This window comes from Lepus europaeus, chromosome X, assembly GCF_033115175.1.
Source record: "Lepus europaeus isolate LE1 chromosome X, mLepTim1.pri, whole genome shotgun sequence".
NCBI lineage: Eukaryota > Metazoa > Chordata > Mammalia > Lagomorpha > Leporidae > Lepus > Lepus europaeus.
Window position 1 is genome coordinate 101,859,697 of NC_084850.1, and position 27,424 is coordinate 101,887,120.

At 49.9% G+C, this 27,424-nt stretch overlaps 2 protein-coding genes across 3 annotated transcripts; both read left to right on the forward strand.

Annotated features, from left to right (window-relative positions):
* Nucleotides 1-1,164: 1,164 nt before the first annotated feature.
* Nucleotides 1,165-10,224, forward strand: UXT (ubiquitously expressed prefoldin like chaperone). The gene is made up of 7 exons (XM_062184168.1): nucleotides 1,165-1,236; nucleotides 1,394-1,500; nucleotides 2,421-2,502; nucleotides 2,674-2,741; nucleotides 3,012-3,119; nucleotides 9,867-9,930; nucleotides 10,126-10,224. Exons 2-7 carry the CDS (start codon nucleotides 1,403-1,405, stop codon nucleotides 10,177-10,179), a joined length of 474 nt encoding a protein of 157 aa, XP_062040152.1. The 5' UTR covers nucleotides 1,165-1,236; nucleotides 1,394-1,402; the 3' UTR covers nucleotides 10,180-10,224.
* Nucleotides 10,225-11,398: 1,174 nt separating this feature from the next.
* ELK1 (ETS transcription factor ELK1) lies at nucleotides 11,399-25,937 on the forward strand. 2 transcript variants are annotated; one of them, XM_062182920.1, is made up of 6 exons: nucleotides 11,399-11,547; nucleotides 18,484-18,757; nucleotides 20,916-21,365; nucleotides 22,648-23,079; nucleotides 23,682-23,783; nucleotides 23,869-25,937. In XM_062182920.1, exons 2-6 carry the CDS (start codon nucleotides 18,548-18,550, stop codon nucleotides 23,965-23,967), a joined length of 1,293 nt encoding a protein of 430 aa, XP_062038904.1. In that variant the 5' UTR covers nucleotides 11,399-11,547; nucleotides 18,484-18,547; the 3' UTR covers nucleotides 23,968-25,937. The 2 variants fall into 2 exon arrangements, with proteins under 2 accessions (XP_062038904.1, XP_062038903.1); XM_062182919.1 differs by having other exon boundaries at nucleotides 18,514-18,757.
* The last annotated feature ends 1,487 nt before the right edge of the window (nucleotides 25,938-27,424 follow it).

Here is a 27,424-nt window from a genome sequence, read left to right on the forward strand (position 1 = left end):
GGACTAGGCCAGGCTGAAATAAGGAATCCAGAACTTCATGTGGGTCTCTTACATATTTTATGGGACCCAACTACATCAGTCATCACCTGCTGCCTCCCAGGGTATGCATTAGCAGAAACCTGGATCCAAAGTGAAGGAGCTGGGACTCGAACCAGGCACTCCACCAACATGTGATACCAGTGTTCCAAGCAGGGACTTAACCACGGTTTAATTCTATTTTCCCACAAACTTTTAAAAGAACTCTCATGTTAAAAAAAACTCAATGTTCCTTTTACAGTCACTTTTTTCTGAAGGCAAAGAAAAGCTTAACAAACAGGTTTGAGAATTTGGAAACGACAACTGAAGTTTTACACGCAAATTACTTGGGAAGACTTCACAAGTAAGGGTAAGGACTTTAGGCTCTAGATATCGGGATAGCATTTGGGGGTGCGAGCATCTGAATTCTCCTCTGGGCTCAGGCCAGGACTTGCTGGATTAGATGCTAAAGATGCAAAATACAGGCATTCAATCACTTGAGTGCATACAAAGAAAAAGCTTGCCCATTTAATTAAACACATGGGGATTATTCCTAAGTACAAAATAGCAGATCTTTTGCAGACGACTCAGCGACCCTCCATTTGACTAATAAAATGAGATGCTTAGACATAGTATTGCCAATCTCTGTTTAGCTCCATTTATAGATTGTGAGCCACAGAGCTGCAATCCTCAAAGAGGAATTGTAGAAAAATGCGTCTCCGTTAAAAAGGTTTTAAATGCTCATACTCGTTCCCATCACCGGGAGTGAAACGCAAACCTCTTGTGTGAAAAGTCACTATGTGACTTGCCTGTCCGCCTCCCAGGCTCTGCCTTTTGAATACTAAACGCTTCAGTCCCTAGCTCTACCTCCACCTGTGCGCTCTACCGCCACCTGTGCGTTCTACCTCCCCTGGAAACCGCCAAATCCACAAAAGCCGCGAACAGTCCCCACGGGCTCCACGCGCCGCTTGTGCAGTTTCCAATAGGCTAGTTCACAGCCAAACGATCTCTGCTCCCACGCCCTACAGTCCTACCTGATCTCCTTTGATTCAGTAAAGCCCTGCCCTTCTCTTCTTCCCCTTGGCGGGTCTTACTTCCTTTCAGGACCGCCCCTCCCCACCTGCTTATTTGGTTGGCCAGCGCGCTTGTTATACGTCATTCACCCGCGCCACCCGGAAGCCGCGGTTATACCGACCCGTTCTTATTGCCGGCGGCCCTCAGGTAAGGGCCGCATTTTGGTATCCCTGGGTGGCCGAGTCCCAGAGTTGGGAAGGGCAGAAGGCGGAACCCCCAGCAGGACCCGAACGTGCCCATTTCCCAACGTTGAGAGGGTGGACATGAAGTGGTCAACGTGGTCTTCCCCCTGCTCATTCCCCAGGAGCCCATAATGGAGACGCCCCCTAAAGGGCGGGTGGTTGAGGCCACGGGAGAGAAAGTTCTGCGCTATGAGGCCTTCATCAGTGACGTGCTGCAGCGGGACTTGCGGTGAGTGACAGCGAGGGGGCGGGGCCTTCAGAATAGTCCACGTGGTGGGTGGGGCGTTTAAAGTCGGGGGCCAAGCCTTCAGATTGGTGGGCGAGACGTTCGGAGCCCATCACCACGCGCCATTCGAAGGGGAAAGGAGGAGCGACTTCCGGGGTGCGATTTGGCTAGGACGTGGCGTTCGTAGGGCGTGTCTGCGCATGCGCAGTCCTGATGTTGCTTAATGGATTAGGGCCAAATTCCAGATTCATAGTTCTGGGGTTTGAGTTCTGGCTCGGCTACCTTGCCATCCGTGTAAACATCACACCTTGCCCCTCCCTTCTGTGCCTTATAAACTTCTCAAATCAGTAAAATGAGGAAGTTTATTATGGAACCTTACTCATGCAGTGGTTCTGAGTTTCTAATGTGATGCCTGAAATATGTTAAAGGTTCAAGGAATGTGAAAAGCTGTTATTACTAATCTGAGCAGGAAGTAAGGCTTAGATTATGAGCATCCCGAAAGGGATGGAGGATTTTTCTAGGGGGAAGATGAGACATAGAGATTGACATTTGGGAGCAAAGTGTAATAATAGTAAGAGCTAACATATATATAAAGCTTATCATTTGGAAGACATCATTCTAAGTGTCTTATAGTAAACATTCATTTAATCCCAGTGCCTCTGTGAGGTTGGAATGCCACTCCTATTTTGTAGATGAGAAAACTGCATATAGAACAGTTTACTTGCTGAAGTCACACAGCTAGTAAAGGGTAGAACCCAGATTCAAACCCAGGCAGTCTGACCCAGTGTCCAGAATTTTAACTTCTACACTAAAAGGCCTACTTAGAGCATGGTAACCTGAGCACCTCAAAGAATCATGGTATAAAGTTTCCCAAGGAGGACAGAGCTGCCTGTTGGTCACCATTTGTACTTTTGTCCCATCAGAAAAGTACTGGACCATCGAGACAAGGTATATGAGCAGCTGGCCAAATACCTTCAACTAAGAAATGTCATTGAACGACTCCAGGTAGATATATCATGATTGGGTACTGTTTTTGTTTTGTTCTCATTTGGTTTTGGTATGTGTGTGGTGGGGGGAGCATGGGAAGGAACTGAGAAGAGAGACCCTAGACCAAAACCTGTCACCTGACCTACAAATTGACCACTGACCTCTACCTCTTTTTCCCTGGCCCCACAGGAGGCTAAGCAATCGGAGTTATATATGCAGGTGGATTTGGGCTGTAACTTCTTCGTTGACACAGTAGTGTGAGTGTTTACCCGCCCTTCTGAGCCCTTCCTTCATGCAAGATATTTTTTTGAGCATCTTCTATGTCCCAGACACTGTGCTAGATTTTACATACCTTAGGACATAACCTAAGTACTGGGAATATGACAAGAAATAAAATAGAATAAAATCCCTGCCTTCCCAGAGTCTCAATTTGGGGAAGGGGAGGGAGTAAAAAATTAACTAAACTATATGGTATGATAAACAGTAATAAGGATGTCTTCCACTTCCTCTAACCTCTCTCTCCTCAGCTCAGATACTTCACGCATCTATGTGGCCCTGGGATATGGTTTTTTCCTGGAATTGACACTGGCAGAAGCTCTCAAGTTCATTGATCGTAAGAGCTCACTCCTCACACAGTAAGTCCATTCTTGAAGGTAGTATCTAAACGCCCCACCATTTTTTTAAAAGATTTTATTTATTTTATTTGAGAGGTAGAGTTACAGACAGTGAGAGGGAGAGATAAGGAGAAAGGTCTTCCTTCCGTTGGTTCACTCCCCAGATGGCTGCAACAGCTGGAGCTGGGCCAATCCAAAGCCAGGAACCAGGCGTTTCTTCCAGGTCTCCCACGTGGGTGCAGGGGCCCAAGCACTTGGGCCATCTTCTATTGCTTTCCCAGGCCATAGCAGAGAGCTGGATTGGAAGTGGAGCAGCTGGGACTAGAACTGGTGCCTATATGGGATGCCGGCGCCACAGGTGGAGGATTGACCTACTGTGCCATTGTACTGGCCCCAACACCCCACCATTTTCAACACTCTTCTCCCTTAAGTTAGAGACCTACTTCCGTTCCTTCTCTGGGCTGGAGCTGAGGAAAGTGGGGATGCAAAGTTCAGCCCCAGGTATAGCACATAGTAAACACTCCAATAAGTTAGCTTTGTATCATTCATTCACACAAACATATTGGGCATCTTCTGTTTACCACACTCTGTGCTTGACAGTGGAGATGCCCCAGGGAACAAGACAGAAGAGTTTCTTGAGATCTTACATGCTAGAGGGACTGTATTCTTAGACCTAAATACAACTATGACCAGATCCATGAGGCCTCAGCCTGTAAATCAGTAACAGTAAAACAGGTTACCTCTAGTTTCACCTGTTAATTTTCCTGCTCATTCCTGTGCTCTTGCCACAGTGACTTTCACATGCTTCCTTAAATGTCCCAAGAATGCTCTCACCTCAGGGCAAATGCCATGGCTGTTTTCTCTGCTTGCAGTATTCTTTCCCCAGTACTCCTGTGGCTTCTTTTCTCCTCACTCAATTGTCCTGCTTAAATGTGTTTTCCTCAGCAAAGTCTTTCATAACCTAACTATATAATTGCAACCCCTAGTAGTCTTTGATTCCCATCCCTTGTTCTTTTTTCTTTTCTACCTAGCATTTGTCACTTGCTAGTATTTAGTGTGTAATTTATTTCTTACTCATACGTATCATCTCCAGTTAGGATGTAAGCTTTACAAAGGGAGAAATTTTGTCTAGACCTCAGGTGATTAGAATAGTACCCAGCAGGTAGTAGACCCTCTGTGTTTGTTGAATGAATTACTGAAGCGGTGAATGGAACAGATCTATGTTGGTGGTGATGGGGAGAGAAAGGGTGGGCTCCATTTGAGTTTTAAGTTGTTGAATAAGGAAGGACAATTGGGTATATAGGTGAGGGGTTTGAAATGCAGCTGGGGAAGGCTGCCCAGCAGAGGTTCCATTTGAGTTATTTGAATGAACAAGCCATGGGGCTATCTGGAGAAGCGCATTTCCAGCAAGGGGAGCAGTGCACCTGGCCTGCTGGAGAAACTGCCAAGAAAGGCAAACAGGGCTCAGATGGAACGAGTGTGAGGGCTCTGAGTGATAGGCTTAGATTAACAACATCTCACAAGTGTGGATACCACTGATGTCAAATTTCTTCTTGGTTATGTTTATGCTTATTCCTACATTAATTTCTTTCAGAGTTGCCTCCCTTAGGTGTTCAGTAATTTTTCTCTTTTCAGATCTTTCTTGGGCTTCTGTTTTACAGGACTCAAAAGAATATCAGACCTGCTGAGATGTCTAAATCTTGATGATCGGACCAGTTAGTGAATAGTTTGATCAAGGAGTCTGCTCTCATGGTCAATGCAGTCCTGAACTGGTAGTCATTTAGACCAAGTGCAGTCTTTATATCATAGCTTTCCTTTTATGTCACAAGATTCCTAGGCTTTTTAAATATATTTTAAGTTTTTGAGACTCTATATTTCCCAAAAAATAGGTATATAAGTTATCAGTGCCTGTCCCCTTACCTGGTCTATTAGTATGATGAAAAATGTGGTTGAGTCTCTTATTGCTTTATTATTAGTGGTTGGACTGCCTAGAAGTTTAATATTTCTAGAAGATAAAGATTTGAGTCTGTATCAACTATCTGGGACATTGTTTGTGGTTATTTCATGTAAGCAAAACTGCCCATCAGTTTTCCTGTTCTTAGTGTATTTTGGAGGGGATGGAGGAGAGCAAGTCTCTATATCTTCTTTCCTGGTAAGCCTGAAAGGAGTGCACATCTGCAAATAGACATGTAACTATAGAGGAAACAGCCTAACCATAATTACTGTTAACAATGCTTGGCCGGCACCATAGCTCAACAGGCTAATCCTCTGCCTTGCGGCGCCGGCACACCGGGTTCTAGTCCCGGTCGGGGCGCCGGATTCTATCCCGGTTGCCCCCCTTCCAGGCCAGCTCTCTGCTATGGCCCGGGAGTGCAGTGGAGGATGGCCTAAGTGCTTGGGCCCTGCACCCGCATGGGAGACCAGGAGAAGCACCTGGCTCCTGGCTTCGGATCAGTGCGATGCGCCAGCCGCAGTGCGCCAGCCGCAGCGGCCATTGGAAGGTGAACCAACAGCAAAAGGAAGGCCTTTCTCTCTGTCTCTCTCTCTCTCACTATCCACTCTGCCTGTCAAAAAGAAAAAAACAAACAAACAAAAAAACCAATGCTTTACATATTAAATCATTAGTAAAAAATTAAACATATTTCTTTTGTGTTACAACTAGCATTTGGTAAACTTCATGTTTTTCTCCTTTTAAGGATTAACTTCACAGCCACTCAGACTAAGTTTGTTTCATTGTTGCAGTAGCTAATTTTGTTCTCTGTCTTTTTTTAGATTTATTTATTTATTCGAAAGGTAGAGTTACAGAGAGAGGATGAGAGACAGAGAGAGAGGGCTCTTTTATCCACTTGTTCACTCCCCAAATGGCTGCCACAGCCAGGGATGGGACAGACCAAAGCCAGAAGCCTGGAGTTCCATCTGGGTTTCCCTCTGGGTGGCAGGGGACTGAGCACTTGGGTCATCTGCTGCTGCTTTCCCAGGGAGCTGGATTTGAAGTGGAGCCCCCAGGACATGAACCAGTGCCCAAATAGCTGGTGCCAGCATCGCAAGTGGCGGCTTCACCTGCTGTTCCACCATGCTTGCCCCTGTTCTCCTTTCTTGATATTAAAACTGTTGGTTTGGAGCTTAGCAACTTTATTGCCCTGTTCTTTGAACACTACCCCAAATGACCTTGAAAGTATTGACACTCTGTAGCAACAGCACCATGCTTCATTTTTTGTACCTAAACATAGACTCACTTATCCTGTGAGGACTTCAGGCTCCTTTGAGTGGCTTAGTCATTCACTTATTCATTCAGCATACATTGGATACCTACTCTGTGCCACACACTGTTCTGGTTCCAGGGATTCAACAGGAATAAAACAGACCAAAGCCTTCACCTTCACACAGCCGAGCATTCTAGTCAGGGGAGACAGACAATAAGTAAGTAAATTGTAGTAGGAGAGAATTTCAAACAATTCATGGGATATGGAATTAAAAGACGTTTATTTTAGTGCAAAAAAAGTTAAAATACATGCACACAAGGAGTCTTCAGTGGGCCAGCCTTGTGGTGCTTAGGGTTAAGCTGCCACATATGATACTGGAATCCCATAGGGGTGCCAATTTGAGTTCTGACTGCTCTACATGGAGCTATGCAGCTCCATGCCAGTGTGCCTGGGAAAGCTGTGGAAGATGCTCCAAGTCCTTGGACCCCTGCCACCTATGTGGGAAACCTGGATAGAGTTTGGGGCTCCTGGCTTCAGCCTGGCCCAGTCCCAGCTAATGTGGCCATTTGAGAAGTGAACCAGCGGATGGAAGATTGATCCCTCTCTCTCCCTCTCCTTTCTCCCCCTCCCTCCCTCCCTCCCTCTCTCCTTCTCCCTTTCAAATAAATAAATCTTTTTTAAAAAATAAGTCTTCCAAAGATCTATGAAAATGCATATTATGAGAAATGCATGAATTTCTCAGTTTTTACACCAAAATGAACATTCATTTCCATTTTCCATGAACTTTCTGAAGTAGAAATGTAAGTCAGATGTTAGCAGTGCTAAGGAGAAAGAACTTTTTTTTTTTTTTGACAGAGTGGATAGTGAGAGAGATAGACAGAGAGAAAGGTCTTCCTTTTTGCTATTGGTTCACCCTCCAATGGCTGCTGCGGCCGGCGCATCATGCTGATCCAAAGCCAGGAGCTTCTCCTGGTCTCCCATGGGGTGCAGGGCCCAAGGACTTGGGCCATCCTCCACTGCCTTCCCGGGCCATAGCAGAGAGCTGGCCTGGAAGAGGGGCAACCGGGATAGAATCTGGCGCCCTCACTGGGACTAGAACCTGGTGTGCCGGCACCACAAGGCGGAGGATTAGCCTGTTAAGCCACGGCGCCGGCCCAGGAGAAAGAACATTTAAAGAAGCATTTGGGGCTGGCGCTGCCGTAGCTCAATAGGCTAATCCTCTGCCTGTGGCACCAGCACACCGTGTTCTAGTCCCGGTCGGGGCGCCGGATTCTGTCCCGGTTGCCCCTCTTCCAGGCCAGCTCTCTGCTATGGCCCGGGAAGGCAGTGGAGGATGGCCCAAGTGCTTGGGCCCTGCACCCGCATGGGAGACCAGGAGAAGCACCTGGCTCCTGGCTTCGGATCAGCGTGGTGTGCTGGCCGTAGCACGCCAGCCACTGGGGGGTGAACCAATGGAAAAGGAAGACCTTTCTCTCTCTCTCTCTCACTATCCACTCTGCCTTTCAAAAAAAATTTACAAAAGAAGCATTTGGATAGATGGGAGCTGTTGTAATTTGTTTTTAAAAAGAATGGTTGAACATTAGGCGTGAGAAAGCGGAGTCCAGGCTTTTGGTGGAGCAACTGAAAGAGTGCAGTTGCCGTTATCTGAGACAGAGGAGAAGGGGAAGAGTAGATCTGGAGGGGAAGATCAAGAGCTCAATCTGAGGCCTGTTAGGTATGAAGTGCTTAGTGAACACTGAAGTCGATTTTTGAAAAGGTTTTATTTGAGAGGTAGAGTTACAGAGAGGGAGAGACAAAGAGAGAGGTCTTCCATCCATTGGTTCACTCCCCAGATGGACGTAACGGCTGGAGCTGCACCTTTCTGAAGCCAGGAGCCAGGAGTTTCCTCTAGATCTCCCTCGTGGGTGCAGCAGCCGAAGCACTTGGGCCATCTTCCACTGCTTTCCCAGGCCACAGCAGAGACCTGGATCAGAAGAGGAGCAGCCCGGACACAAACTGGCTTCCATATGGGATGCTGGTGCCACATGCAGAGGCTTAGCCTACTACACCACAGCGAGGGCCCCAGAAGTCGATTTTTTGAAGATAGAGTTAAAACTCCTAAGTCCGGTTCAGGAAAGGTCTCGGCTGGTATTGGCATATAGATGAGTTCATCCTATTTTTTCCAATGTAACAGCCTATCTTGTTACTATGTACTTTAGTTCAGTATTTAGATTCATTTTCCCCTCAAATTGACTGTTTCATTGACAGCATAATAAAATCCACATTTCTCATTATGATAACAAGACCCTGCATGGTCTAGCCCTTCCTACCTTTTTGGACTTTATCTTCTACCACTTTCCTTCACTGTTCACTTAATTTCTAAGTTTCTGATCTCCTGGCTGTTCCTCAAAAAACTCTTTCCTGCCTCTGGGCCCTTTTGCTGCTTAACTCTTTCTCAGTTCCTTCTCATTCTTTCAGAAAGGCTTGACCCTTTGTATCAGTGAGGATTCTTTCAGGAGAGACTTGATCCAAATTGGCTTACACAAAAGGAATTGACTATTTTATGTATCCCAGCAGTCTGCAGCCAGGGTGGTTTAGGCACTTCTAGATTCAGGGTGCCTAGGCCTTAGCATCTTCCTGGCGTCCTATCTCACACCCAACATCTGACCCTTTGGTAAATCCTGTAGGCTCTACTTGCAAAATGCACCCTAAATCCAGTCATTTCTCAGCCACTGTGGTCTGATCCTCCATGGCTCACCTGGACTATTGCCATAGCCACCTCACTGGACTTCCAGCTTCCACACTAGCTCTCCTTATCCCTAGTCATCCCTCTACACAGCATCCAGATGGATCCTCTGGAACCCAACTCAATTCACCTCGCTCCTCTGCTCACAGCCCTCCCCTGGCATCCAGCTCACTTAGCAGAAAAGCCAGGCTCTTTAACATGGCCTTGTAGGTTTACACAGCCTGCCTCCCACCCCCCGTACTCCCTGCACACACACCCCCTTACCTCTCTGACCTCAGCTCTTCTAGTACCTCTCACTTACTCTTCTCCGGCCACAGTGTCCTATTAGCTGTGACTCAAACCTGCCAGGCACACTCCCACGTCAACACCTTTGTATTTGCTGCTACCTGTGTGGGGAACACCGTGCAGCCTTCATATAGCACTATTTGCTTCTGTACAGCTTCACTCAAATGCTTCTCAATGGAGCTGTCCCTAGGCACTGTATTAAAAATGGCAGCTCCCACTCCCATACTACTTTCTCTCCATTACTGCTTCCTTTTTTCATTATACTTAGAACCATCTGACATACCATATATTTTAGTCCATCATTTGTCTCTAAGAATGTGAGCCCCGTGTAGGCAGGATTTTTGTGTGTTGTGTTTGCTGCTATCTCCCCAGTGCCTAAAACCGGCATACATTAGACATTTGGTAATCCTTGGATCAGGTCCAGACTGTGGTCAGGCATCTCTGCACAGCAGATGGGTGGACGTCATCCCAGATGTAGGTAGTTCTTGAAGTGATGAGGAAGGGTCGTCTTCATAAGTGGGGCCCACTTTGCACATTCTCGTTTCTCTTCTCCAGGCTCAGCAACAGCCTCACCAAGGACTCCATGACTATCAAGGCCCATATCCACATGTTGCTAGAGGTGAGAGCAGCTCACTCCATTCCCAGCCTCCATGTCCAGATGTGGTTAGGGTGATGACCTAAAGAAGAGAGAGAGCCAACAAAGGAAAGGACCATCTTTCCTTCTAAACTGGATCCAAGGGCGGGGAGGTCAGAGCAAGCCTGAGGTGGGGCCTGGACCCAGTCTCTGTTAAATCCCTTCTGTCCTTTTTTTCAGGGACTTAGAGAACTACAAGGCCTGCAGAATTTCCCAGAGAAGCCTCACCATTGACTACTTACCGCATCCTCCGACATTAAAGAGCCTGAATGCCTTTGAGTCACATGGCCCTTCTTTTTCCCCCTAACCCCTGCGGGTTGCCAAGGCACCCTGTTTCTAGAGCCCAGCGTTAATTGGAAGATCCAGTTTCTCTATGGATCCTTTAAAGCACCCTGAAAGTCCTGTCTCCGGCCTATTGCCTGGCAGCATTTGCTACTTGACTTTAGGCTCTGCCCTCTCCGTCACCATGGCAACCTCACACACACACACCCTTCCTTGCATTCCTTTTACTGGCTATCACCCTTTGAATTGCCATGGAGAATGGACAGGTTCAGGGTGGAGGTTTGTTCCCATGGCAATCAGCCTTTCACTCCTAGCCCTAAGGTTTAACCCTTCTCCCAAATCCCAATCGTTCCTCAGGTACCATTAATTACACCCACGCCAGGCTCAGCCCAACCTTGGCCTCGCCCCTGCTTCTAAATGCTTCCAGTTTCCACCAATAGGCGCAGAGCCAAATTCTGCCCTCCCTGGTCCAGCCCCCCAGTCAGCACAGAGCCGGTTCCGCCCCCTTAATAACTCTGGCCACAGCTTGACCCTGTCTTCTGTGAGCACTTAGTTTCTCAACGCTCCTTAGCGAGTCTGGCAGCCATCCTGCCCTCCTACCCCCGCTCCCTTCTAAATTCGTCCCTTCTAGCCAATCACTATAGAGTTACCCTGCCCGCCTACGCAGAGCCCGGCTGGCTGCTACGCCCATTTCTATACAAGTCCCGCTTCCGCTAAGCAGCGTGGCGTGCAGCACCGCCTGCTTGGTGTTTTGGCAGCTGTCTAGGAGTCTAATCCTCCAATCAGCAGAGAACAGCACCGCACCCCACCCCGGCCCGCGCGCCCGCCATTCTCAGGGGCTGTCTGTCTGCCATCAATTCCGTTTAGGCCAATCAGTGTGAGGCAGGCGCCCCCAAGCTTATCAATTAACCACGATCTGTCGGTTCTCCTTGAGCCAATCAGCGTGGAGCGCCGGCGAGGGCTAGCATGCCGCCCCGGGACTTGGGTGTCCGTCCGCACACATCATTTCTCCTTCGGCCAATCACGGAATGGCTCTGTGGGACAGGGTCCGCCCCGCTGAGCCCCTAAGCCGTGCGTTCTAGCCTTGGCTCTTTAGCCAATCAACAAGCGGCGGGACGTTGGGCTCCTCCTCCACAGGCCCACGTGAGCGGTGGGGAAACGCAGGGGCGGCTTCTAGGTGCTGCCGCCGCCGCCACCGCCACCACCGCCGCCGCCGCCTCGGAACCCGGGCCTGGGGGGCGGTGGGGCCGCGTATGGAGCCCCCGCCCCCCGGAGCTACTAACACCAGCTACGCCACCGCCACCGCAGCGCTACGCACAGGTGAGCCCCGGCCTGGAGGGTGGAGGGTCCTGTCCATGACCCCATGTATCTTCCCGCCCCCGCGCGGGGAATGTGGCTTGGCCCGTGGCCTGCTAGTGTTCCACTCCCCACTGCCGCCACCACCACAGCTGGTGGACCTGCGTGTGGCATGCCCTCTCCTCCCTTCTCCTCTTATAGTGGATCTGACCGTGGCCTAATCGTCCCCCTCCCGCGGTATAATGGATCGGTCTGCGTGCTTCTATTCTCCACACCCCAATTTACAGTGGACTCGTCCATTGGCTTGCCCCACCCCCCACCCCCACTTATAGAGAGCCAGTTTGTGGCATTGTCCAGCCCCCTTAATAGTAGGTGCGTCTGAGTGTTTGCATTTCTTGCACCCTTAACTTTCGGGGGCCCCCTCTGTGGCCTTGTTTATTCCACCCGTCCTGTTCCCCATAGCGAATCAATCCATGGCGCTATATCCCACCACCAACACACACACGCACAGACATACACACTCCTGTTTAACAGTGAGTCCACCTGAGTCTGTGTCCTTGCCTTCCCCAGTCCCCTAATGTATCAGTGCATGGCCTTATCAACGCCCCCTCCCTTTTTACGGTGCATCCGTCTCCAGGCTTGGGTTCACATCCCCGGAGCTAGCAGCCCATTGCCCTATGTGGCCTCCCTGTTTTGTACACTGCCACTCCAGTCCTTGGGCTTTCTCCTTTTTCCTAGTGGGTCACCGTGGTGCTTTGTACTCCTCTCTCGCCATTGTCGGTAGCCGGGTCCATGGCCTTGTCCTGCTTTTCCTTTAATCAGCTTCTAATGGCCTTTCTCCCTCTGCGGTGTTGTGCAGGAGTCAGTAAGCTTTTTCGACTCCTCTCCCTGCTAGTAGATGAACGGTACCCCCATAAGGTATCTGTACCATGGCCTTCCTGCCCCCACCCCCCGTGTTCTTGCATTCCCACTCTGCCTTACGTACCTCCCCCAGGAGGGTTAGCCTGTACATTTTTCTCTCCCCCCCCCTTTCCTTGTGGAGCACTCTCCTTCGCACACACTCTTAGCCCCCCGGACATCCTGCCCCCACCACAATGAATGAATACATTAGCGATAGTGGTGATGAGAATGCCAAGAGGAGCTAACATTTATTGACATCTGCTATGTACCAGGCAAAGTGTTTTATTTTAGGGAACTCGATTGGTCCTCACCACAGTCTTAGGAGATAGGTCCTGCAGAAATGGGAGCATAGGGAGGTTAAATGCCTTATTCAGGGGTGGTCCAGTAAGTGCTAGGGGCACAGAACAGTTTTTGAAGCTCCCCTCTCTCACTTCATCCCACCCCGTGTGAGACCCTACTCCTTTAAAACCAAAGTAGTTCCCACCTCCATGGTTTTTTTTTTCCTGTTTCCTGTGCCTGCAGAGCTCTCTCCATGCCTCACCTTGTCTCAGCACCCAGCCAGCCCCAATCCTTTTAGCTGAGCGACCCCACAAGTGTGATTTAATCATGTTCTCTCTGCACCTGGTTTCTCATTTGTAAAAGGAGGGAACCGTCTGGAATCCCTTCCAGCATAAATACAGAATACCTGTGAGTTAATGAAACAAGTCACTGCTCTGGCCTCCACCACCCCACCCCCTCTCACTGTGCTCCTGGCCACACTGGCCACCTCGGCACTGGTCTTCAGGCACAGTAGGCGCGCCCAACCTCGGGCCCTTTGCGTTGGTTCTTCTCGCACTCCTCTGGGAGCTTTGCTCGGCTCCTTTCAGGGCTCTGTGCAAATGGCACAGGTGCATGGGACACACTATGTGAAGACACTTGCAAAGTCAGCTTCGGAGAAGGCCAGTTTATATGTGAACAAGGTAGGTGCATGTTGCTTTAGCAAAAGAGTGCGTTCCCAAAACGAATACCTGTAATACCCGCTCGCCTAAAGGCACAGGTGGAAAAGCTGCTTCTAAAGCGCGCTTGAACTTGGTTTCATCTGGGTCATGTTATTGCAGTAAATAGTCTGTTCCATCATGCTGTGGTGCTTGGGATACACTACTTAAAGGCACACGCCTTACAGAACGTTTCTCAGAAGGCCGTTTCTAGCAAAAAAAAGAACCAACTTCTCTTGACCATCCCCTGATCCTGCGCACTTCGCAGGGCTCAGGCCCCTCTCCTGTTCTGCTTGTCCCTTTGCCCTTTTCTGCTTTCTGACACTGGCCAGTTTGTTTACTGTTTCTCCCCATTAGAAGGGTAGTCCTATGAGAGCTTATGCTTTTTGGCTGCTTATTGGCTGCTGTTTCCAGTTCACACACACACACACAAAGGTAGCTGGTATACAGTAGGTGCTCAATAAGAATTTTTTGCATGATTAGATGTGAAAAATAGAATTTCAGACCTTGATATCAGGGACAGAATGGAGAAGGGATATGAGAAGGAATGAAACAGGCAGAAATCCATGCCCTTGGAGGGCAGACCATGTAAACAAGACAAGCGAAATAAGATAGTCTGTTAAACAGGTACTAAGGAGAAAACAGGAAGTAGGGCAGGTAGGAATAGATTCTTGGAGTGGTTGAAATCAGGCTGGCCGGCGCCGTGGCTTAAGGCAAAGGGCAGGCCACACTTGGAAGATGACTCTTGAGTTAGGGCCTGAAGGACCTGAGGGGAGGATCTGTAATGTCTCGGGGAGAATGTACCAGGCAGAAGAAAGGCCTTGAGGTGGGATTGTGCCTCCTATGTTTTCAGGGGACATCAAGGAGGCTGCTGTAGTGGGAAAAAAGGGCATGGAGGTAGAACCCGAGGTCACGGAGATGACAGTAGCCAGAGGGCATAGGCCAATGTGATATGCAGGACTGGGAAGAAAGGCTTGGGGAGGGAGAATGACACATTAGCTACAAATGCTAACATAAATGTATTTTTCAGACTATTTGAGAATAAAGTATTACCATTTTACAGATGAGGAAATAGGCACAGAGAGGTTGAGATGCTTGCTCAAGGTCACACAGCGAGAGCATGGCAGAGGAGTATAAGGCTGAAGACCCAGGGAGAATAGATTTGCAACAGCAGACATGTTATTCGGTGCACTGAATCACACAGAGGAAGAATTCATTCTGCCTGGCAGGTGCCGGAACTTGATGATTGTGTAATAGAGTTCATCAGGTGAGGGGAGGACTCTCCTGGCAGACAGAACAGCACATGCGCCTATCCCCAGAAGTGAGATACGTGGGTAGTTCAGGATGGCCATCTCAGATCAAACGTCACTTCCACAGGGAAGCCCTCATGCTTGTCTGCTAGGATCTTAACCCTTCTGTGTTTGTCTTCACAGAGGACTGGTGATGTAGGGTAACTAGGATTGATGGCTGGAGCCAAGTCACCTGGGTTTGAATCCCAGTCTCCTCCCCTCCCCCCCCACAAGCTTCCAGCTGTATGATTTGGGGTAAGAGTGCTCTGTACTTCCAGTGCCACAAAACCCACTCCCTCCTGCAGTGCCTCAGTCTCAGTTGAACACAACGCCATCCTCGCAGGTGATCAGACCACAAACTTGAAAGCACCCTTGACCCATGTGTCTCCCTCTCCCCGCCCCACCATGCTGCCTGTCAGGAGATCCTACTTGCTCTGTCTACAGATTTTATCCAGAACCCATCTACTTCTCACCCATTGTCCACTCGGACTGGTGCAGGAGCCACTACAGCCGCAACAATCTGTTCTCACAACAGCCAGAGGCATCCTGTTACCCGTCAGCCCTCTGTGCCCCCAGTCCCTCCGTTCTCATCCCTTGCTCCCTCCCCTCCACCCGAGCTGGCTGCCTTCCTCTCCCTCTAACCCATCAGCACCCCCAGCTACGAAGCTCTTCACACTGGCTGCTTCCTTGGCCAGGCTCACTGCTCCCAGGCTCTCACAAGCCCAACTCCTTCGCCTCTCCTAGGTCTTTGCTCCCATGTCACATCTTCAGTCACCACCCTCTCCTGACTCCCCATGCCCTTTCCTGCCCACATCTCCCCCATAGCCTGCATCACCATCGGGCGTGCCCTTGTGTGCCTTGTTTGCTTGTCTGTCTGCCGCACTCCAGTGCGCATTCCTCTAGAGCAAGAATGTTGGTCTGTTTTGCTCACGTTGGCATCCCTAGCACCGAGTCCATAGTAGGCACTCCCATGCTTGCTGAAGATGAATGAGATGAAGAGGAGTAAACACATCCAAGTGAGGCAGATTACTAGAGCTCTTATTAGGGGTCGAGTGGGAGAAGTGATAATAAGCAAAATACAAAGTCCCGTGTGCGGGTGAGGCTGGAAGCCAACCAGCTGATTCCACTGAACTGCTAGGGTCTGGAAGAGAAACCGGGAAAATTGCCTGTGTTCGCCACTAGGAGTCACACTAAACTCTCTGGGCCTCTGAAACAAGTCAGCTGTCCAAACAAACTCGGCGAGGCCTCTGATGACAGGACTCTGCAATCCCACACTGCGTGGCTTTGTGACTTGTGTAATTGCCCAAGACGGCCAGCTGCATGAACTTGGAACCAGGTCAGACAGAAGAGGATCATGCTGTGTATTTCATTGCAGATTAAAGAATCAACAATAACAGGAAGCTCTTCAAAACTTTCTGTCTTAACCCAGTGATCCTAGCCAGGTGAACAGATTAAAGTTCATTCCTTTTAGGAACAGGAAGTTCATGTTTATTTCCAGTTTGTCCTTGGGAAAGAGCAGTGATGGAGCTACAGGGAGGAGCCTGCTCTGGGAAGGATCTTGCTGAGAGGTAGCAGTGTTTGTGAGGAGTGGGGGAGCGGTTTAACCTGAGGGGTGAAAGCCTACACAACTGGAACCTGACCACCTGAGTCCCGATGCTGGCTCTGTCACTTACAGCTTATGGCCTGTGGAAGTTACGGAGCCATTTTGTGCCTGAGCTGCCTTGTCTGTAAAACAGTGATAAGAGGACTGAGGTCCCAGACGTGTGATGAGGGACAAATGAGTCAGTACCTATAAAAATATAACAGTGCAGGTCTGCATGCCCTTATCCCAAACCCTGGGGCCAGCTATGTTTCATAGTCTCAGATTTTCGAAAGGTAACATAGTGCACTTGCGATGTGTTACATAATACCCTCCGTAAGCTCTGGCATCAGCTACGTTTGTATCTCTGCAGCACAACGGCCAGTGGTTGACACGGAGTGAGGCTCGGTAAAGACCAAAAAGGGCCTCACTGCCTTTCAAATCAGATTTTGCTGCCAAAATACTTGCAAAGAAGCTTTCTGGTTTTAGGGCTTTTGGGAGTTTGGGATCTTGAGATAAGAAATTATGAACAAATCAGAAAGTAATGTTTATTTAGAGCTTATACCCCAGGCTTATTATATTGTACCCACACAATAACCCTATGAACAAGATATCACTATTATTATCCCTGTTTTATGGATATGAGAAAATTGAGGTAAGAAGGGGTTAAAAGAATATGCCCAGGGTCACACAGCTAATAGGAGGATACTTCACACAGTTTGGGGCGGGGGGATGAGATGAAAAGTGAGTGTATTTTTATGGAAAATATTTGTTATGAAAAAAAAACTATACATGTATTTCAAAAAAAATAAAGCAAAATAAAGTCACCTAATTTCATTTTTCCGTGAGCTGTTTGAACTACCTTCATAAATGGCAAGGTTCGAACCTTGGCAATCTGAGCCTAGCGCCTGGGCAGTTGTCCAGTAGGCCATATTGCTGCTTTGCTTGGAACAGTGCCTGACATGTGTAAGTCCTCAGTGCATGTTAGTTATTGCTGTCGTTGAGGAGAACGTGGGCAGAAACAAGGGAGAGGAGTTGGCAATAGAGGGACAGGAGACAGCAGGTCCTCCGTTGCAGGAAAATTCTTCCTAAAGGACCTCCAAGCAGGGACTTGACAGGAAAATTGCTAAACAGAGGCGGGGAGCCCCATACATGACCAGCTTGAAGAGGATTTGGCAAAAGAGACCTTCTGACGAATTTGACATTGATGTGGTAGAAGATACCAAAAAGGTTCAGTGGAGGGGGACTGCCCTAGTCTTCCTGCCGCGATGCTCACAGACAATGCTGTTGAAAGCAATGCTTTTATGATCTTCTAGTGCTGTAGAGGTGCAACCCTGGTTCCTCCAGGCTAAAGTCAAGGGGTTGGCAGGGTTGTGATCCTTTGTGAAGGCTCTAGGGGGAGAATCCGTCTCTAGCTTATTGGGGTTATTGGCAGAATTCAATTCTTTGAGGTTGCAGGACCAAGATCCCTATTTCCTTAGTGGCTGCCCGCTGAGGGCCCTTTCTGATTTTAAGATTTATTTATTTATTAGAGAGGCAGAGAGAGAGAGAGAGAGAGAGAGAGAGAGAGAGAGAGGTCTTCCATCCACTGGTTCACTCCCCAAACAGCCACAATGGCCAAAGCTGAGCCTATCCAAAGCCAGGAGCCAGGAGCTGCTTCCGCGTCTCCTGTGCGAGTGCAGGGGCCCAAACACTTGGGCCATCTTCTACTGCTATCCCAAGCCGTAGCAGAGAGCTGGATCAGAAGAAGAGCAGCCAGGACTTGAACCAGTGCCCTTATGAGATGCCAGCACTGCAGGCAGCAGCTTTACCCTCTGTGCCATAGTGCCAGCCCCCCTCTTCTGCATTTAAGAGCTCACTTTAAAAAAGCAGAATAATCTTAGAGTCTGTAATCTTATTCCATCTGCACAGTTCCTCTTTGCTATATAGCATCACAGAGTCACAGGTTCTGGAATTAGGATGTGGACTTCTTTGAATTAGAGGTAGCATTTTTCTGCCTACCACGTTCTGCTACGTGCAAAACACATTCACACCATCCTAAGAGCCACGTAAATCTTGGCCCATTACAGGAGACAACCAAAACTAGACTGGGGTGTTTAAAAGTTAATCTGATGGTGCTTAGGGGAAAGATGGTGGCGTTTGGAGCCAGGCAGGGGTGGAGACAAGATGACAAGAAAGGAATCCTCCTTTTCATCTCTGCCTCCTCCTATGTCCCCAGCTTCTCAGCTCTGAGCTCTCTGCCCTCCAGGTATCCCTGGGATGGCGTGAGTGTTTCCCCAGCGATGGACCCATCTGTGACGCTGTGGCAGTTTCTGCTGCAGCTGCTGAGAGAGCAAGGCAATGGCCACATCATCTCCTGGACCTCACGGGATGGTGGTGAGTTCAAGCTGGTGGATGCAGAGGAGGTAGCCCGGCTGTGGGGGCTGCGCAAGAACAAGACCAACATGAATTATGACAAGCTCAGCCGGGCCTTGCGGTACTACTATGACAAGGTAAGGCCTCTGACATTGAGGTCACAAGTGTCATTCTCTTGTCTAACATCATATTAAAATGTATTATTTCTTCACCCTTTCTCTGGGACCTTCAGACTAACTTAATCTCATTTTATTTTCTTGTTTTACTGCTTTGGTTAAAAGCTTTATAATCTTCTCTTACTCCAAAATATTTTCTATTCTAATTCCTGGAATCAAAACCTCCCTGAAAATATTATGCTAACCTTTCTTACTTTGTTCTCTGGGACCCATACTTTTTATTTTCTTTCGCTGAAGTCTGAAGCAGCATATGTAAAGTCAGCTCGACACGCCACCCTTTTGGATTCCCAAAGCAACACTGGTCTGCTCCAGTATCTGTATCAACTGTTTTATTTCATCATCTTATTGTCATAGCTGGAATTTTCAATTTTCCACACCCTATCAGACCCTCTGAGCCGCACTACTTTTCCTCTCTCCTTAATATTTATACCAGGCACCTCATTTTCTTATTTAGATGAAGCCTCCAAAACAGTGTTAACTAATACTCTTTTTCATTCTTCTGAGAAACAAGCCCACCCCGTGACATGCCTGATCAGCACTAAGACCTCACCAGGGGGCCCACGTTGTGGCACAGCAAACTGAGCCACTGCCTGCGATGCTGGCATCTCAGATGGGCGCTGCTCTACTTCCAATCCAGCTCCCTGCGAATGCACCCGGGAAAGCAGCGGAGGATGGCCCAAGCCCCTGGGCCCCTGCCAGCCATGTGGCACCACATCGGAATCCCAGGCTCTTGGCTTCGGCCTAGCCTAGTCTCTGCTTTTGCAGCTATTTGTGGGAGTGAACCAATAGATGGAACATGTCTGTCTTTCTCTCTCTCTCCTCCCTAATTCTGCCTTTCACATAAATAAATAAATCTTTAATCAGAAAAAGACTGCCTAGTACCCCCAGACTCCTCTTGCTCCCAGCACGGCCACAGACCTGTGTCGCACCGTTTAGTCATTGGAGGCATTTATCCTGTTTTCCTAGTGTATTCCTTTAACCCAGATCTCCAAAACAGTGGGGCTACCTCACTGTAGCCTAAGAGACCCCAGAACATCCCTGAAACTCTCCAGACCGGACCTGTCCTGAAATACCTCAGACATACTTGCCCCTCCCCCAATATTTATACCAGTATTTTATTGTTCTTTCCTAATTGTCAGTTACTTCATTTTGTTACCCTTTTGGTTTAAACCTCCACAACTCCACAACAGTTTTTTTGTTCTTGTTTTTTTTACTTATTTGAGAGGCAGAGAGCGAGCGAGCAAGCGAGAACGCTCCTATCCACTGGTTCACTCTCCAGATGCCTACAACAGCTGGGACCAGGCCAGACTGAAGCTGAGAGCTAGGAATTCAGTCCTTGTCTTCCACATGAGTGGCAGAAAGCCAACGACTTGAGCCATCATCCACTGCCTCCCAGGTTGCACATTAGCAAGAAGCTAGAATTGGGAGCAGAGCTGGGACTTGAACCAGGGCACCGCTATATGGAATGTGGGCATCCCAACCAGTTTCTAAGCTGCTCCACTGAACCCCTGCCCCCATAATAGTAATAATGAGGCCTCCTTACCCTGTCCTCTGTAATGGACCTCGGCCTGCTCCACTTCTATGTTAACAGCATTAAATAATCTTCTATATTAGTAATTTGTCATCCCACTCATCTGCATTAATTTCATCTCTTCCAACATTTACAGCACTCACTCCACTTTGCTGTTATATTGCATTAGCTAGTCTCCAAATCTGTGTCCTGGCAGCCACCCCATAGGCCTGAACTTGTTAACCTGCAGACACCCCTGCACCCATACTCCCCTAGAGGGGTTCCATTGTGAACAGGAGCTGGCACAGCTTGGGGAACCAGACAGAGGGAGATGAAAAGAGAGGGACACTTGGAGGGAGATGGATGGGGAGGAGATTAAAGAAAGCACTGTCGAAGGGAGAAACAGGAGGAATACAGAGACGGATCCGGGGAGGGGGGAGGGAGGGGTGCAGATACTGACGGGAGATTGAGATGGGTGAAATAGGGGCAAGTAGGAAGAAAGGTGCTAGGAGGAAGACAGCCCCTCCAGCCTCTCCTCTCCCAGCCACACCGTCCCTCCCCCCTGCCCTTGTCCTTTAAGGCCCTCTGTTCTGGTTTGTCTCTTCCCAGAATATCATTCGCAAGGTGAGCGGCCAGAAGTTTGTCTACAAGTTCGTGTCCTATCCCGAGGTCGCAGGGTGCTCCACTGAAGACTGCCCATCCCAGCCTGAGGTGTCTGTTGCCTCTGCCGTGGCAAATGTGGCCCCTGCTGCTGTCCATGCCACCCCTGGGGACACCGCCTGTGGAAAGGCAGGCACACCCAAGGGTGCAGGGATGGCAGGCCCAGGTGGTTTGGCACGCAGCAGCCGGAACGAGTACATGCGCTCCGGTCTCTACTCCACGTTCACCATTCAGTCTCTGCAGCCACAGCCACAGCCACCATCTCATCTTCGATCTGCCTCCGTGCTCCCCAGCACCACCCCTGGAGGAGCATCAGCGCCCCCCTCAGGGAGCAGGAGCACCAGTCCAAATCCCTTGGAGGCCTGCCTAGAAGCTGAGGAGGCTGGCCTGCCTCTGCAGGTAAGGACTGGAATATGGAAGTTCGATAAGAGGAGGGATGTACAATTCCCAAATGAGGGGAGTGGCCGGTAAGAGCAGAGGTGCAGGAGCCCTGCTGCAGGAGATAATGGTGGAAGGAGGGACTCAGATGTGCACTTGGGGAGGTTAGCATTGTGACACAGTGGGTTAAACCCACCACTTGCATCCCTTATCAGAGCACTGGTTTGAGCCCCAGCTGCTCCTCTTCCCATCCAGTTCCCTGCTAATGTGCCTGGGAAAGCAGCAATTGATGGCTCAAGTATGTGAGCCCCTGCCACCTACGTGGGAGACCCGGATGGAGTTCCTGGCTCTTAGCTTCAGCCTGGCCTGGCCTTGGCAATTGCAGCCATTTGGGGAGTGACAGCAGATGGAAGATCTCTTTTCTCACTGTGTCTTTCCATCTCTGTCACTCGGCCTTTTAAATAATTAAAATAAATCTTTAAAAAGAAGTCCCCTTGGAGAAAGGATCGGAGAGGAGAGCTATGCAAATCTTAAGAGGAGGGCAAATAAATGTGCTACAATTCATTGTTACCTACAGGTAACACGGGTTCTCACACTTTAGTGCTCATCAGGACCACCTGGGAGGGCTTGTTAAACCGCAAATCGCTGGGGCTCACCTGCAGAGTTTCTGATTGCTTGGGTCTGGGGAAAGGCCCAGGAAATTGCATTCCTTCTTAAAAAATGTTAGTTACTTTAAAAGAGAAACAAAGAGCTGCCATCCTGCAGTTCACTGCCCAAGTGCCCACAGCAACCAAGGCTGGGCCAAGCCAAAGCCGGGAGCCAGGAACTCAGTCTGGGTTTCCTCCATGGGTGCCAGGGACTCACACATTGAGCTGTTATTTGCTGCCTCCCCGGGTGCACATTAGCAGGAAGCTGAATGCGGAGGTGGGACTCGAACCTAGGCACTCGGATGTGGAATGCAGCCGTTGCCTCTAGGCCAAATGTCCATCCCAAGAATTTGCATTTTTAATAAGTTCCCAGATGAGGCAAGCGCTGCTGGGTCTGTCAAGTAGATTTTTGAGAACCACTGTTTAGTCCATGAGGGGGCAGGGCATCACCAGCAGTCACACTTGGCTATGGGGGTTCTCACCCCAGGCTCCTGCCTCCGCAGAAATCCCACTTCCTTCGAGAAGTCCCGTGTCCTCCGGGCACGCCTCGGGCACCAAGTCCCACCTTCCCAGAGAAATCACTGGGTGGCTCACAGAAGAAAGCTGCTTTGCCCAAACCACCTTACTTACACCCTCTGCGCCCACCCCTCTTCCAGGTCATCTTAACCCCGCCCGAGGTCCCGAACGTGAAATCGGAAGAGCTCGACGTGGAGCCTGCTTTGGGCCGGCCACTGCCCCCAGAAGTCAAAGTGGATGGGCCCAAGGAAGAGTTGGAAGGCTCGGGGGAGGCAGGGTTTGTGCCGGAAACCACCAAGGCTGAGCCGGAAGTCCCTCCCACAGAAGGCGGGCCGGCCCGGCTGCCCGCGGTCGTTAGGGAGACTGCGGCGCCGGCGGGTGGCCTGGCGACTTCTAGCCCTGAAATTGCCCAGCCGCAGAAGGGCCGGAAGCCGCGGGACCTGGAGCTTCCACTCAGCCCAAGCCTGCTTGGTGGGCCGGGACCCGACCGGACCCCAGGCTCTGGAACTGGCTCTGGTCTGCAGGCACCGGGGCCAGCGCTGACGCCTTCTTTGCTACCTACTCATACATTGGTGAGTGCCTGTGAACGAGGTGGGGCTGGCAGCCAGTTTGGATGGGATTGGCGCTAGGCAGGTGACTGACAGGTGACCGTGGTCTCTGAAGAGGGTTGAGCCTTGGAGTGTGATTGGCAGCTCTGAGACTTGGCTGGGGGTGGGGCTGAATTGAAAGGCCGGTCTGGGGACTTTTGTGGGCGGGCCTGAGGGACAGCTGCTCGCCTGGCAGTGGGAACTGTTTCTGCATTGGGGCGTGGCTTATGGAATCTGAGTGGGGCTCTTTGATGTGGTATTTGCTAATTGGCTTTCCTCTCAGGTATCTGGGTGGGATGTAAGAGTTGGAGGACCCTGAGCTATTGGGATGATGCTTTGTGAGGTTTGAGGGCAGGATATGGATAGATCCTTGGGGGTGGGTGCTCAGGAGCTGGGAGGGGGTGTCTGTGTAGAGTTTGGGAGTTGTCATGGGCATGGCCTTAGTAGTTACAGTGTAAGTCCGTGAACTTTTGGAGAGTGACCTTGGGAGTCTGTATAGAAAATTTGTGGTAGGGGTGGGATGAGGTTCCTTCCATTTTCGTACGACTGCATGCCCTGGGCTCACTGCGACTGCGCCTTCCCTGCAGACCCCGGTGCTGCTGACTCCCAGCTCGCTGCCTCCCAGCATTCACTTCTGGAGCACCCTGAGTCCCATTGCACCCCGTAGCCCAGCCAAGCTCTCCTTCCAGGTAGGATCCCCTCCCCCCATCTTGGAGAGGGTGAGAGACCCTAGAATTGCCCCCATCCGTGACGTCTCCCTATTTCTGCCCCCAGTTTCCTTCCAGCGGCAGCGCCCAGGTGCACATCCCTTCCATCAGCGTGGATGGCCTCTCGACCCCCGTGGTGCTCTCCCCAGGGCCTCAGAAGCCATGACTTCCACCAACACCACCACCACCGCCACCACCTCCTCCTCCTCCTCCTCCTCTTCCTCCTCCTCCTCCTCCTCCTCCACCACTACCACCTCCTCCTCCACCACTACCACCCCCTTCTGGGGTCACTCCATCCATGCCCCTGAACTTCTCTCCAGCCAGCCATCTCAAGGAGAAGCATAACTCAACTGACAGACTCATGCTCTGGTTGTGGTGGGGTGGGGATTCTTGGGAAGAAGGATCTCGCACTAACTCTTCCACAAAACACACACAACTTCTGTCTTCTTTGTCAGTCCCCCAGTGGCCGCCCTGACACGTCTCCTACTTCAGTGGTAGGGGCGGTTTATTTATTTATTTTTTGAAGGCCACTGAGAGGAGACTGGCCCAACCCTTTTAAGAAGGGTGGTTGAGACATCTCCCCCATGTCCCCACTTTTTTTCGCCTAGACAAGACAATCAGGGTCTGGCTTGAGATGGACATTTCTTTATTTATTTCTCAGCCTACCCTTGGGGAGATGAGGGAGCCCTGTCTCCATTTTAGGATGTGGGTAGAAGAGCTAGTTTGTTTTGTTTTATTATTCCTGGCCGTATCTGGGATCCAGGAAGAATTTGTACCATGTAATGGTTTAGGAGTCTTGACCAAGCAAGAATCACACCTTTGAAATGGGATTTCCACCTCCTGAGCCTTTCTCTCAGCTTGTCCTATTTTCAACCAACATTGTGGCCAGGGAGGAATGCCCCTTTGTCCTTCTGCCCCCTGAGAAGCCATTCCTTTGTCTGCCAACCTCCCTGGGGTCCTGCGTGTTACCTCCCAATGGAGGGTTTTTTTGGGGGGTGGTCCCCGTCTGGGGGGCCCCTCCACCCAGTACTCCAGGTCTCCCTGTCTCCCACCCCTGCCATTTTGATAGTATAATCTATTTTTAAATGGGGCTTTTCAATAGGGGAGAGGGAAGCATCTCTTCCTATATCTGATGGGGTGGGTGGGAAGGAAGGGATTTTGGGGGGAGGATCTTCCTGTCACCCCCAAGTGTTTATTTTTGATACCAAACATGTATTTTCAGCTCCCTCCCAGCCCCCCAATTTCCTGCGGGCGGGTACAAAGGACTCTAAGTGTCCCTGGAGTTGGGAGGGAGAAATGGGGGACATAAAGCCTGTCCTGTCTCAATTCCAGGCTGGAGAGGGTGGGTTCAAAAAACTCCTGGGCTCACCTCCCGTCAGCACCAGCCCAGCCCAGGCCTGGGGACCTGGGGGTTGGTGATTTGGGGGACGGTGCTACACTCGTCTCCTCTGTTTGTTTTACTTCCCCAAAATGGACCTTTTTTTTCTAAGAGTCCCAGAGAATGGGGAATTGTTCCTGTAAATATATATTTTTAAAGGTGTTGCTGAAGGCTGGTGCCATTTCTTTTCCCTGATGTTGTCAGGACTGAATGTGACAAGCATGATTTTGTGTGAAAGGCCGTGAGGGTGTGGGGCAGAGGTTGACAGAGAGAAAGAGAGAGAATGAGAATGACAATGACAATGACATCAGGTATCCAAAACAATAGAGGCTGCAAATTGGCAACTGTGTGTAAGAAACATGGGCAGCTACAATTGTGTGTGTGAGACAGGGGAGGGAGGACAGAAGTTGTGACCACAGACTTTTTTGACAGTGTGTTTATGTGGGAACTCATTAAGACTGAACGATTAAGATACTGAACAGGGGGAAGGTGCTTAACCTAGCAATTAGGCCCCAGGTTAGGATGCCTGCAGCCCGCTTGGAAATACCTGGATTCAATGCCCACCTCCAATCCTGACTGCACCTTCCTCTGATGCACAACCTGGAAGCAAGTAATTGAGTTCCTGCCACTCACTTAGGAGACCTGAATTGTGTGCCGGGCCCAGCCCAGCCCAGCCCTGGCCAATGTGGGTATTTGGAGAGTGAGCTGGCAGATGGAAGAACTCTGTCTTCAAATGAATAAAAATCGTTTTACGTATATGTCTGCTATTCGTAAAATCTATCGATGGCAATATTTTTTTGAAATACTGTATAAGAACTTGTGATTGTGTGTACGAAATAATATTTATGAGAAGGGAGTGAGGACCAAAGATCAGACGCTATTTGACAGTCTGATGAGCAAGAAACTGGGCAGGAAATGGGTAGGGACTGTCAGGGCCCATGTGTCGGTGAGACACCTCACTGCATGTGAGCAGGTGATGCTGAGAAAGGAGTGAATAGTTGTGAAACTGTTAGTGCCAGGCTGGACTAGCGACTAAAGTCACGGAAGCAGCGTACGTGTGAGAAGAGAGCATGACCAAGACCCAAGAGATGGCTGAGACCCAAGTGACAGGAATTGGGTTTTGTGTGTGTGAAGATGGTTCATGAAAGGCTGAAGGCTGAGAAATCGAGGACGAGTGGCTGTGATAGGCAGAGTATAAGAGGTTGTAGTCTTGTGTGACCCTGAGACTAGTGGTAACTGGCTGGACAGTTCCTGCTACAGTCTGCCTCAGGGTCTGGTAAGACTGAGTGACTGAAAGGGTGTGAGAGAGGACATGAACCATTGGGCAGGGACTAGAAGCACTATCTGGGAAGTCAGTGACTGGGGAGGGAAATTTGAGAACTGAGCAGCGTTGGAGAATGTGTGTGTGAGTGAAACATTTCCTAGAACTCAATCAGGAAGTGAGAAAATGAGAGTGAATGAGATGCTGAGCACCCATGTGATGAGGCTGGAATTGTGCACATGTGTACGAGGGGACTTCAGAAAGTTTCAGCCGGTGCCGCGGCTCACTAGGCTAATCCTCCACCTGCGGCACCGGCACCCTGGGTTCTAGTCCCGGTTGCTCCTCTTCCAGTCCAGCTCTCTGCTGTGGCCCGGGAAGGCAGTGGAGGATGGCCCAAGTGCTTGGGCCCTGCACCTGCATGGGAGACCAGGAGAAGCACCTGGCTCCTGGCTTTGGATCAGCCCAGCGCGCTGGCTGTGGCAACCATTTGGGGGGTGAACCAATGGAAGGAAGACCTTTCTCTCTCTTTCTCACTGTCTAACTCTGCCTGTAAAAAAAAAAGTTAATAGAGGGGTGGGCATTTGGCACAGTGGTTAGAGCACTGCTTGTGGCACCTTCATCCCTTTTCAGAGTGCCTAGGTTTCAGTCCTGGTTCTGCATACCATTCCAGCTTCCAGCTAATGCATCCCCTGGGAGGCAGCATGTACTTGGGTCCTGCCACCCACGAAACAGACCTCAATGGAGTTCTTAGCCCCTGGCTTTGGCCTGGTCCAGCTCCAGCTGTTGGCGGGCATTTGGCAAGTGAACTAGCAGATGGAAGCTCTCGGGCTCACTCACTCTTGCTCCTCCCTCCCTCGACCCCAGTCTCTTAAATACATAAAAATAAAATTAGAAAATGTTTGAAAGCCACACACACGAGTATGAGATAAGCAGAGTGTGAGGAAAAAGATGGCGTGCACAACTGACTGTGTGAGTCTTACCAAG